The sequence below is a fragment of the Triticum aestivum genome, chromosome 5A, assembly GCF_018294505.1.
Source record: "Triticum aestivum cultivar Chinese Spring chromosome 5A, IWGSC CS RefSeq v2.1, whole genome shotgun sequence".
Lineage (NCBI taxonomy): Eukaryota > Viridiplantae > Streptophyta > Magnoliopsida > Poales > Poaceae > Triticum > Triticum aestivum.
This window is the reverse complement of record NC_057806.1, coordinates 586,304,637-586,317,123: the sequence shown is the minus strand read 5'-3', so window position 1 is coordinate 586,317,123 and position 12,487 is coordinate 586,304,637. Positions and strand designations below refer to the sequence as shown.

Sequence of the window (12,487 nt, the reverse complement as noted above, 5' to 3'; positions counted from 1 at the left end):
TATAAAAAAATTATTGGCAAGTCAACTGTGTGTGTGTGTGTGTGTGTTAGCTAGCATACCTGATGTCCGGATCTAGTTCATGAGCCATTATATTGTAATACTGGATTTGATGTGCATTGAAGTAGTTGAAAATGTCATTGCTGTGATTTTGATTTTGACTAGTCAAATGAACTCGAGTAATGTTCGATGATGCTCGCACAAACGAGTATATGCATATCCCACAATCACAAGAGGATTTTCAATTGAGTTTTTATCTAGTGAACGATTAAAACTAGGGATCTCGATCGTTTCAGGTTATCTAATCATCCGTGTTGTTGTCCTTAACTGTGTCATGAAACGTGTGAAAAAGTCGGCATAGAGCATTTTAGTCCAGCAAAAAGATACTTGCCTCCTGCTATTTTGTTTTAGGATGTTAATCCCCAGCGAACGTTCACTGCCATGCATGACATTTGCGAACTCGTGGGGTGGCAATTTTACTGTTAGGGGGTGACAATTTTCAGAAAAAACATGGCAGTTCTTTACTTTTAATGCAATTTTCGTCAATTACTGTCATCCTTTGGATCTGGATCGTGCGGCTCTGGAGGCATCCATTGGGATCTCACCCCGAGCGAACGTCAGCTAGTTAACATTGCCATTGTTTTTATATCTATAAAAAATGAAAGGAAAAACGATTCAAAATATCGAAGAGGGCACACAAAAAAATCTCAAAGCCGAAGGAAAAAAGAAGTTGCAGTGCAGATAAGGCTACCGCAGTGCCACTCGCCAGAATCGGCCATGGCTTTCCGCGCTCCAACTGCCGCCACTGCCCATGGCCATGCCACCCCGGCTCCTCGACCGAGCTCATGGAAGCACAGCACCATCACCTTCTTCAGCTCCTCGAGGCTAATCGGCGGCGGCGGCGGCCAGAGGGCACGGCTCGCGACTGCAGCGCATGCGTTATCGTCGGCGACGGCGGCGGCGCCCTTCCCTCCTCCCAACGCGGAGTACCTGGCCGCCGAGTTCTCCGGCCACGGCGTCACCTTCGAGGCCGTGGGCGACAGCTGCGCCGTGAAGATGGCGGTGCGCAACGGCAGCGCGGCGCACCTGCTGCTGCCCAGCGGGCTGGTCACGTCCTACAAGCCGGCCATGTGGCACGGCGCCGCCACGGAGGTGCTCCACACCACCGTCGGCGAGGGCCCCGGCGGGCGCCCCGTCATCCGCGGCGGCGTGTCCATGGACTTCCGGTGTGCGCGCACCGTTGCCGTTGCCGGCGAGGCGCCGTCGTGGTGGTCGCCGGGCGGGGCGTGGTCGCTCCGCGACGTGAGGGGAGGCCCCACGGGGTCCATCTCGGTGGAGCTGGTGTCCGTGGAGCCGCCGGGGAGCGGGGACGGGGCGGAGGCGAGGTGCGTGGTGACGCTGCAGCCGGAGGCGCTGGCGTCCGAGTACACGGTGACGAACGCCGCGTCGTCGCCGTCGGCCGCGGCGCTGTCGGGCGCCGTGTGCAACCACCTGCGCGTGAGCACGCCCGACGCCACCTACGCCGTGGGGCTCCAGGGCTCGGACTACCGCGGCAGGGAGCCCCTGCTGTCCGAGTTCAGCATCCTCCCCCCGGACTACTACTCCATGCCGTCATCCCCGCAGCCGCGCTGGGTCAGCAAGGGGCTGGACATGCTCCTCTCCGGCGGCGGGGGCGGGCAGAGCTCGCCGAGGGGGGCACCGGAGCCGGACGGCGAGGAGGACGACAACTACAAGCACCTGACGGCGGAGCTGTGCCGGGTGTACCGGCACGCGCCCAGGGAGTTCACCGTCATCGACAGGGTACATGACAAATGCAAAACTGAAGAAGGAATGAAAGATCAAAACTGAACTGAAAAACTGATTAATTCTTGTGAATTCATTGATGTTTTGGTGCAGGGCCGGAGGAACTCGGTTTGCCTGAGCAGGAGAGGGTTCGAGGAGCTGTACGTCTTCAGCCCGGGATCCAAGTACGAGTGGTACGGCAAGTTCGCCTACGTGTGCATCGGGCCTGCCATGCTGGAGCCCGTGGTGCTGCCGCCAGGAGCTACGTGGCATGGGGCGCAGTGCATCCGCAACCCAAACCTGTAGGCATAGCTTGTCTGGATGTATCACATCATTTGTAGATAATACTGCAGCAATAATACTATTGCTCATGAGCAAGAAAATACACATGTGAAACAAGGAGATCAGTAGGCTTTGCAGTTGTAGTTACACAATAATTTAATACAATGTGTGCTGGAGAAGTGCATATGCTGCTGCACCTTCAGCTCAACAGAGATGCAGCAGACAATGGTGCTCAGGAGCAGAATCATGCGAGCAAAGGTTGCGATGACGCTCACGATCAAAGTAAATGGTTTACAGGTTACTGACATCCGGAACTATGACAGATTATTTGCAGCAACAAGATACAACAACAGAACACGCCAAGCGTTTTTATCCTTCTACAGAACAGTTGCGTTCTCTCCAGCATATACATTATTACCAAAATAAGACCACACTGTAAGTAAAAGCCTCCTTACAAATTGAAACATGTACCATTTGGTATCCTCCTGTCCAAGAAAAGCTTCTGAGAGCCTTGTGTTGAAGAGTCCTGCATGTTGGGCAAAGTCTGGACCGACTGGAACCGCTCGCCTCATCAACACTGGCAAGCAAACGTTAAATAGTTATTAAGGGAGAAAGAAGCTTTCTTGAAACGACCCAAGAATTATCCCGATGACAAGAGGCTGACTTCAAGGGACGCTACTTGAACGCGACTGCAGGTACATGTGAGAAAATGATTAAAGCATGCGGCGATTGACTACCAAGGTACTCCTTCTGTATCAAAATATAAGACGTTTTTTGACACTGGCTGTCAAAAATGTCTTACGTTTTGATACGGAGGGAGTATTGAATTCCAGTCGCGGGCTATTAGATTTTGAAGAGAGTGGTAAAGAAGGATGTCATGTGGGTGTTTTTCTCAATAGCTTATGCTCGGTAATTAACTATAGGGCCTTTTATGTGAAATTGCAGTGAGTGTTACATATACCATGTATGTTAGTTAACAATCATGATTCGTTGATATGTCTCTGGATAAGCTTAATTCTAGCTGTACACTATCGGTGCCTTGGGTCTGTTGTACAAACTTCTGCCTTTGCTTATTTGGCGCGTCCCCTTTTTGGCGCACCTGCCCTCCCCACGAGCTACATGTAAAAATAAAATAAACAGACCCGGTGCTAGAAGCTCCCACACAAGGTGGGGTTCTAGGGAAGGATTATATGAGGCAAATCTTAGTGCCTTACCCCTGCGCAGTGCAATGCAGAGAGGCTGCATCGAACCCAGGACCTCTTGGCACAAGTGGGGAGTACTTCACCACTACGCCAGCCCTGTCCTTCCCCCATGTTCTACATGTAAGGTATACAAAACTGCAAAATTTGAAGTGTGTGTATTGGGGAGAGGGGGGGCATATTTGTAGTGTAGGGCTATTTCGAGGTTTTGAAGGACGAAGTTAGATTTGTTTTCTGAAAAGGAAAGTTTGCACTAATAGTATGAATCTATTAATCTGTGGAATTACTACTTGCTTATAACACGGTTATACAAATTCACATTTTATACAGGAAGATGAGCTTTATTTGGCAATTTACGTGATAAGGTAAGCTAAGATTTCTACAGATTTAAAGAGGTTGGTAGTATTGCCTCTTACCAATTTAGGAGAACCTCTCATTGAAGATTCCTGCAAGTTGGGCAAAACCATTTCCCTTTGAATCTGGTTTCAGGTGTCAGACCAACGCACGAGTAGTGGAACCATTCGCCTCCTTCACACTGTTGGCAAGCATATAAAAAGTTAGCAATCGGTAAAGATGGATGACGTTCATATAACAAACCCAAAATGTAAATCATACGATGACAAGCATCGGCACTTCAAAAGTGATAGTGCAAGACACTACTTTATAAGGCTCCATTGTGCCTTTTATCTAATGTTTTTCCTTCGGCGATTGTAGTTTCTAGCATAGTCCATAGAGCATTGCACATGATCATGAGGATTGATGCACCAATATGATATACGACAATGAATTGTTAACAAATGTTTCTGTTCAATCTTGGATGATTGTGAAGGTTTCTTTATCTGTTTTACCAATAGTATCCGGTGCATCATAAAAATTCAGAGTCCCAAGCTAACATTGCATGTAAAGAGACGTATTCAATTTGATAGGCCACAGGGGGTAAGTATTGCAATGAATACTTACAAATTTATTTTGTTGCTAGGGCAGATATTTGTGATAATGAATAAAACTAATAGAACAAGGCGGGGATTTGTAAAATGAAACTAATAGTTAGTTGTCGTGAGGGGAGGTATTGGTGATAATGGATAAACATAATAGAACAGGGTATCAGAAAGGTACTAAAATTATGGAAATTGTACCACTAGGCTTGAAGGCTACGCTATGACTTAATTCTATGAACGAATTCCTTTAAACTGTACCGGAGGAATTACAGTAAAAATTTCCAGCGCATTGACCACTAATTCTATTCCGCTGTTAGCTTGTAAAATGCAGAACTAACTTCTAACTGCTCATGTTATACAATATCTAGAAATTGCAATGAGTTCTAGAGAATGCAAGCAAGCATATACATTGCTGGGCCCGATGTTACATCCTAGTAACAAGAGTAAAACAGTGAGCACATAATCCTCATTCTGGATGACAAGAGAAAAAACTACAAGCATGAGATGATAACCACCAGTCCAGCCACAACATCATTGTTCAAAAAGCGATAGAATAAGTTTGGAAAGCTCTAAAGCATTACTTAGGCCTGATAAAGGTAAATATTAGTAATTTACAACACACAAGCTAAACTTCCACAGATAACTCAGAAGATAAGGCATCACTAATTAGCACCATAAAAACTTACATTCTCATTGTCACAAGCAATCATATCACCATATGAAACCTGAAAATCAATTAAAAATAGGAACATATTTTCAGCAAACATATGAGAAAAATGCTCAATGTAGATATTGATGCAAATGCATGTACCGGGAACATGAACATATATCAATTTCAAGCTTACCTGGTGGCATATACAATATGTCGGTTCATTTGGATCAATCATTTGATCCACATCCATAGATGCAACGGCCTTCTTGTTGCTGCTACCTGGAGGGGGCATTAAGTCGAAGTCCATACCTCTCTCCCTATCCCTCTCCCATTCCTTCTCTCTGACAAACTTCCTTGCTGCTTGGGGTGTACTAAAACTGGACCTCCGTCTTTCATCCCTGCCACCCACCGGCATTGGAGGAAGGATATGCGGTTCATCTGGAGGTATTTTTCCTTCTGCAAGCAAGAGAGAACAATCAATGTTCTTTTTGAGGAAAAATTGAAGATGGCATCTGATATTCTGTTTGATGAAGATTCGATACTGGATTCCTAATCAACAAGTAAAAAATATGACATCACTGCTTATACCTTGCTTTAAATCTTCTGCAAACTGGCCTAGGTCTTCATCAAGACGTTTGATATGGCTCTCTATCTGTATAACAATGCCAAAGATAATTAATAGTTAGATATCCATAAAAAATTTAACACTGAACAGATGGGATAACTGCCAAAAAAAGTGCATCCGTTTGTAGATTGGTTTGGATCCTCGACTACCCTTCTGTATTTCTATGTCAGGATAATGAGTTGCATTGTTAATTACAGAGTTAGGTTTTGCATCTTGTGTTAGGCTTCTTGCTTCAATATGACAATTAAACAACTGGGTAGTACATCACACGAGTAATACCAGGCTTTTCATATTCTAATCTGAATACAAATATCAAATTCAATTTCATGGTGCTGAATAATTTGTATTAATTACTCGGTACTCTTTCCAAAAAAACTTGTAATTTTAAGAACTCAACTAAGAATATGTTAACTACAGAGGTCCACATCTTTATCTGTTTTGTCTGGCATTTAATATGTTACTCTGGAAGTCCAATTTAATTTCTAGAATTGCATATTAGTGTACAAAGTCTAAAGTTTGGTACAAAATGATCAAGTTGACCTGGGAGTGGCAACCAAAGAGTTAACTAAGATAACCACCAGAAATTAAATTAAATGTCCAGAGGCAGTAGGCACTAGCGACATTTCCATCAGGGAGAACTAACTGATATCCATAGGTCCATTATGTTGCAGGACTACAAATTGAAGGAAGGAAGCAGAACCAGGTTAAAAGCAAGCTGTTGTACCAAGTTTGGACTACCGGACAAAATGATCAAGTTAAATCAGGGGGTAGCAACCCTGGAGTAACTAATATAACTACCAAACATGACATAACATGTGTAGATGCACTAGTTAAAAGTTTTGCATCCATAATTCTTTAAGCTACAGGACAACTTGAAGAAAAAGAGGAAGGAAGCAGAACCAGGTCATAAGCTTGGCGTGCGAGCAACACTTTCTCCGTGCAGAGACTAAGCGCATTGTCCTGGCTATTTTCGATATCCCTCGTCATGTTCTCCGAGGCATTCTCATCATGCACCACGTTTGGCCTGTCGAACCCATGGGATGGCACCCCTAGGAGAAATTTGATCTGCCCTTTAGTCTGACCCAAAATGCCTGCACCACAAAAATATATAAGACACAAAATCACAAAACAAGCTTGAGAAGCACCATCCACCATCATATACAACAGCCAGTCCCCTGTCATTCGCGGGATTATATCTCGGGGCCGACAATTAAAGCATGGCCAGATTACTACAGAGTTAAGATGCAAAGCGAAATCCATTCTCCACAATGCCTTTTTTTTATCAGATTCTCAAAATGGAAAAAAAATTCCCAAAGGAAAAAAAAGAGAGAGAGTGGCAAAATCATCACCATGGGCCCTCTCGTCGAGCTCGTGCATGGTGGAGAGGATCCTCTGCAGGTCGCCGGCCAGGGTGCTCGAATCTGCGGAACGATACGGAAGCAGTAATAAGGGCAAAAGGCCCAAAAGCACCCCGAATGGAAAGGAAAAGGGAAACAAATCGGAGCCGGCGATCTCACACTCCAAGTAGTCGTCCACGTACACGCCAGTGCGAGCAATCGCCATGCCGGTCGATGGGGGGATGCTTTCCGCGGCGCCGGGCTGGGTCCGATTCCCCGATTTGGGGATTAGGGTTTCGGAGGAAGAAGACGGGTGGGGAAATCTCGCTGGGAAGAGTTTTTTCCCGGTGGATGATTATTACGTCATTAATCTGGTTAGGAGACGATTTGCACGGGCCACTGAGCCACTGGGCCGTACGATGGAAGCCCTGTATTTTCGCCCGTAATCCCCATCCATGGGCTCACTCTATTTTAAACTGGGGGCCTCCGGATTTTTAACGGGCGTTTTCGCTGATTTTGTTGCTTTTTTTTAACACGGTATAAACGCAAGCGCTCATATAAACACGCATACACTCACTCCTATAAACGCACACACACATATCCTAACTTTATGAGCATCTCTGAGGGCTGTGCCGGCATATCATCTTGAGATTTTAGAAATCACCGTGGACGCTTCGTAGTCGATGGAAACGTCTACTCCCACTGAACGCGCATGGTCGGAAATCCTGAAATAAATCCTGATTTTGTTGCGATTTTTGTAGTCCCTCCGATCCATATTACTTGTCGTGGGGGTGGTTTTTCTCTAACAAAATCGACTCTAGCAACTTAGTTTATAAATTTTAAAACCAATGCATAAAAGCAACATTTGGCGTAATGCCCACTCCCCACTATGACAAATTGTGCTGCATTCAACACACCCATTTTCCTATAAATAATGAGAGGAAAATCATAGGTAGAAGCGCACAAATTAGCGAATGCTACCGGCTATGTCGAGTTATAGCATCATCAACACACCACAACTAATACCCCCGTTTCTAAACATAAGTGTCTGCAGGGATTTCAATATGGACTACATATGAAGCAAAATGAAGAATCTACACTCTAATAGTTTATATTGAAATCTCTAAAAAGACCTATATTTAGAAACAGAGGGAGCACAAATAACGACAATTTTTCACCAAAAGTATCAAAAGGGGTCAAGTTCATAAGACACTGCCACTTGAAATACAATGGTGAAACTTATCCATGATTTGGATGCTTAGTTTCAAAGTAAACAGCATGTATTTATATTGTCTTAGGAAAATTTTAAGCCTCATGCGAAAGGCAAACTCCCATCTTTACATACGACACATATTAGTTGTGACGCAAACATGAATGGTATCTTCCCGCAAAACACGGGAGAGTGAAGCAACACGAGGAGCACTAAAGACATGCACTAAACATTAATTCTTTTTAATGTAAGCACATCTATTTGGTGTCTAGAAAAAGAATGATACATTTAGCATCGGTCAAATTAATAAAACCTCTTGCGCACGGCTACCTAATCAAGCATTTATCATTCAAAATAAAAACCTATATCACATACGCTTGTAAAACAAATAGGGGGGGGGGGCAATGCCCCCTGGCCCCAATGAAGCCTCGAATTGCATATCATCTTTACAACTGCGGTTCGTCTTCGCACTTAAGTTGTTTGTGATATGAGTGAAAACGAGAGAGATGTAAAATGAATCCAATCGGGGTCAATTTCATTGATGATTAGTCCTTATATACAACTGGAGGGGACGCAAGCGGAGGGGCGCGTCCACTCGATGGGGAACGAGGGAACCGTCGTGACTGTTGCCAGATTGCCAACGCAGTGCAGTTACACAAGAGAGGATTATCTCCTTAATAACATTATTAATTAAATCCTAACACTCCCCCTAATCCTCGCCTGTCCTTGTGAATGATCATCCTTGAAATACTCTTCTTCAAAAACCCTGCGGGAAAAATATGAGGAGATATACGTAATATGCCATGAAAAACTCCTTCCAAAACCCAGTGGGAAAATAAGGAGAAAATGACATATCACAATGCTTGTATTAATATTGCCTCATTAAAAACCTTTCATGAGAAACCATTCAGGAAAAACTCATAAAGGAAAAAAGTGCAATACAAAAGATCCGAAGATCCCGAACAGGTTATCGTTCAGGAGTACACTCCCCCTGAACCTTGCAAATAACAAAGTCATCTCAAACCAATTCTATTAACTTATTTCTGGAATGAAGAACTTGGTAAAGACTTTGTAAATAAATCATCAAAGCTATCACATGACTTCATTTGCAAGATATTTATCTTCCACCTTTCTTTAACTCATGGGGAATAAAATACTTTTAGAGCCATACACATTCTAGTGTTGCTCTTTATAACCTGTCTACATCTACGTAATACAGACAAAACATTATCTTCATAGATAATGGTGGGTGATTCCCACCAACCAGTCCCACTTGAACTTTCAACAAAGTTCATCATTTCTGTGAAGTCACATACATTCATGAGATGCTTCATACAAATCAATGATTTCATAATGATTAGTGGATGCAGTCACTGTAATATGTCTTCTCGACTTCCCAAAGAAGGTCACACCTTTATTCGAGGAGACAAAAACCAGTCTGTGATCTAGGATTATGGGGATCTAATATATACCCAGCATCACAATATCCAACTATGGTCATATCTTGATTTTTTTTCATAGAACAAACCAAGATCTATGTTGTCCAGAAGATACCTAAAAATATTCTTCACACCAACCCAATGCCTTTTAATCAGTGATGCATTGTATCTAGCCAATAAATTTACTGCTAATGAAATACCAGGCCTGGTGCAGTTTGCTAGATACACCCGTGCTCTCATTGCACCGTGATATTGAAACTCAAGTCCAAATATCTCTTCATCACTACCATTAGGCCTTAATTGGTCCTTATCTCCAGTAATCCAAAGACCTCAAAACCATAGTTCTTTAATGGATATGACTTATCCATGTTGAACTTTCAACAATCTTTTGGATAAATGTAGACTGGTGAACAAGTATTCCCGGAGGAATACGCTGAAGTTCCAAACTCAAGCAAAGTTTGGTCTCAACCAAATCTTACATCTTACATTCCGTCTTAAGATGATATGATTATATCATGTATCTCTTGTGTAGCTCTAATGATACTAGATCATCAACATACACAAAAATTGTACAAAACCCCTCTTTGGATTTCTTGATGAACACATGAACAATCATCAATGTTTGAGTAACCTTCTAATAAAGGAACTCACTCAGTCGGTTCTACCACATCATTGCTGACTACTTCAAGTCATAATGACCTCTGAAGCTTTACGCAACACATGTTGCGATTAAACTCGGAATCTTTGTTCCCTCAGGAACTATCATAGAGATATCCGAATCAAATGACTCATACAACTATGCAGTCACAACATCCATCAGTAGGATAAACAAATTCATTATTCACTGCCAGTGATATTAAATATCAGAACGTTATTCCACTCATAGGAGAATATGTTTCATCATAAATGATGATGGGTCTCTGCGTGAACCCATGTGCTACAAGCCTCGCTTCATGTCTCACCACCTCTTGGCTTTTATTCCTCTCATAAACAAAAACGAACTGTGCTCCCCTGGAAACACATTTAGATGAGTGAATATTACTGATCAGGTCAATATCCCCTCTTCTTGAGAGTGAGTGCATCCTCAATTGTTGCATTCCTTTGGATCAACCAGAGTGTCCAAGACACTTAGCCATGTATGGACTTAAGTTCTAGATCCAATCCAAGGTCTTTTGCAATTCACGAGGTGAAAATAAATGTTGACATAATGTAGTCTTGATTATATGATTCTCGTGAATCCATATACATAGTAGCGATTTCATCATCACCTTTTGACTCTCCGTGATTTCCCACAACAATTGAGTCAAGGTCTTCCGATGTCCCAACACCAATATTTTTGTGCACACTCGTGCTGGGTCCTGGATGTGTCCAGCATCCTTCAGGTGTCTTTCAATCCTAGGTTGAATGTCAACATATAGTTGACTTGCATTTACTGTTTGAGGATTCCTCATTCCACTTGGACGTTTCTTTAAAACCTTGTCATATGTGTCCAGATTCCTCCCCCTATTTGGTGGCCGAGTGGACCAATGGGTCACATCCACTCTCTCTGGCACATTCATTATGGGAACATTTTACTCTATGACACCTATACTCAGTAAATGCATCTGGCAGATTATTTGCGATACTTTGCAAATTGATAATCTTCTGAACCATCCAGTTCAGATTCATTCGTACGTGGATCTAAGGACTAGATGTCTATTCACATCTCATTCTATTTCCCAGCATTCAATGTGGTTCTTATCTCCCCCTAATGCCGGAAATATGTCCTCATCAAAATACAATCAGCATACCAGGCCATAAACAAGTCCCCTTTTAGAGACTTCAGGTATTTTATGATTGACGGAGAATCGTACCTCACATAGATCCCCATTTCTCTATGAGGGCCCATAAATGTATGTTGCGGTGGTGACATCGGTTTGTATTAAACACAACCAAATTATCGTAGATGGGAAATACTTACTCATTTCCACGTCCTAACTGCAATGGGGAGACCATATAATATGCAGTTCGTCGAATTTGTATATGCAGTACGTAAAACTGCAATGTCCCCAACTAGATGTTGGGAGATTACAATTCTGTAGGAGCAATCTTGCTATCAACTTATCGTCTTGACAAGTGATTCCACAAAACCAATCTGGGTATGTACACAAAGTACCAATATGCTCCACAGTTATGCCTCAGTCTAGGCAGTAATCATCAAATGCTCACGAACTAAATTTCGCAGCATTATCCATTCTAATGGATCTTATCCCCTGCTCAGAATGATTTCCTCTCAAATTAATGATTTGAGCAATAAGCTTTGTAAAAGCATGGTTCCTTATGGAAGTAAGACACATTGTACCATCTCACTGATGCATCCAAAAGCACTATGAAATATGTAAATATTCCATATAACGGTTGAATTGGATCACATATATATCTCCTATCCAAGGAAATCTAGTGGCTCATCCTCTTTCATGAGATAAGATGGCCTTGCGATCAGTTTCCCAGTTTGCACACATCATGCATACATAATCCAGTGAATTTGGAAAATTCACACCGTTAGATTGTGTCCAATTGAACCATCAATAATTTTCTCATCCTCCGAATACCAGGATGACCAAGGCAATCATGCCATATCTTGAACTTCTCAAGATTCTAGAAAATTATCTTATACGCCAATGCGTATCCAATTTAATATATGTATAATACAATCCACAATATAGAGAAGCATTTACTCTAGGATTTCATTCGAATCCTTTTGTTGAGTCATGAGTAGGTTTCCAACCTCACTCATTATATGAGTTTCGACATAGAAACCATTGCGGATATCCTTATAACTCAGCAAGGTACGAGTAGAATCTAGATACATCAATGTACCCATGATTACCATGTAGTACCCATAGGGAGTGTAATTTTGGCTTGACCAGAGCCAACAATTACCCCCTCACGTCCAACAATTGTCATGATATTTCCATTACTCTTATCAAGAGCTTGGAAATAGTTAATCTCCCTAAATATCATGTTAGTAGACCCAGTCTCTACTT

At 42.7% G+C, this 12,487-nt stretch overlaps 2 protein-coding genes across 3 annotated transcripts; one reads left to right on the top strand and one right to left on the bottom strand.

The window, feature by feature from the left end:
• Positions 1 to 670: 670 nt before the first annotated feature.
• On the top strand, positions 671 to 2,178 carry LOC123105015 (protein NDH-DEPENDENT CYCLIC ELECTRON FLOW 5). The gene is made up of 2 exons (XM_044526973.1): positions 671 to 1,797; positions 1,894 to 2,178. Exons 1-2 carry the CDS (start codon positions 775 to 777, stop codon positions 2,083 to 2,085), a joined length of 1,215 nt encoding a protein of 404 aa, XP_044382908.1. The 5' UTR covers positions 671 to 774; the 3' UTR covers positions 2,086 to 2,178.
• Positions 2,179 to 2,363: 185 nt separating this feature from the next.
• LOC123105016 (PHD finger protein ING2) lies at positions 2,364 to 7,215 on the bottom strand. Of its 2 annotated transcripts, XM_044526975.1 has the most exons (8): positions 6,993 to 7,215; positions 6,825 to 6,896; positions 6,376 to 6,566; positions 5,439 to 5,502; positions 5,044 to 5,306; positions 4,885 to 4,923; positions 3,677 to 3,795; positions 2,364 to 2,638 (listed from the first exon to the last, which is right to left on the bottom strand). In XM_044526975.1, exons 1-7 carry the CDS (start codon positions 7,036 to 7,038, stop codon positions 3,694 to 3,696), a joined length of 777 nt encoding a protein of 258 aa, XP_044382910.1. In that variant the 5' UTR covers positions 7,039 to 7,215; the 3' UTR covers positions 2,364 to 2,638; positions 3,677 to 3,693. The 2 variants fall into 2 exon arrangements, with proteins under 2 accessions (XP_044382910.1, XP_044382909.1); XM_044526974.1 differs by having other exon boundaries at positions 6,825 to 7,162.
• Positions 7,216 to 12,487: the final 5,272 nt, after the last annotated feature.

Excerpts from the sequence above, each read along its gene's own strand:
- LOC123105016 (XM_044526974.1), bottom strand. The coding sequence starts at position 7,038 with ATGGCGATTGCTCGCACTGGCGTGTACGTGGACGACTACTTGGAGTGT. Across the intron at positions 6,567-6,824 it reads GCTCGACGAGAGGGCCCATG|GCATTTTGGGTCAGACTAAA; the intron begins GTGATGATTTTG and ends TTTGTGGTGCAG. Across the intron at positions 5,503-6,375 it reads CACGCCAAGCTTATGACCTG|ATAGAGAGCCATATCAAACG; the intron begins GTTCTGCTTCCT and ends ATTGTTATACAG.
- LOC123105015 (XM_044526973.1), top strand. The coding sequence starts at position 775 with ATGGCTTTCCGCGCTCCAACTGCCGCCACTGCCCATGGCCATGCCACC. Across the intron at positions 1,798-1,893 it reads AGTTCACCGTCATCGACAGG|GGCCGGAGGAACTCGGTTTG; the intron begins GTACATGACAAA and ends GTTTTGGTGCAG.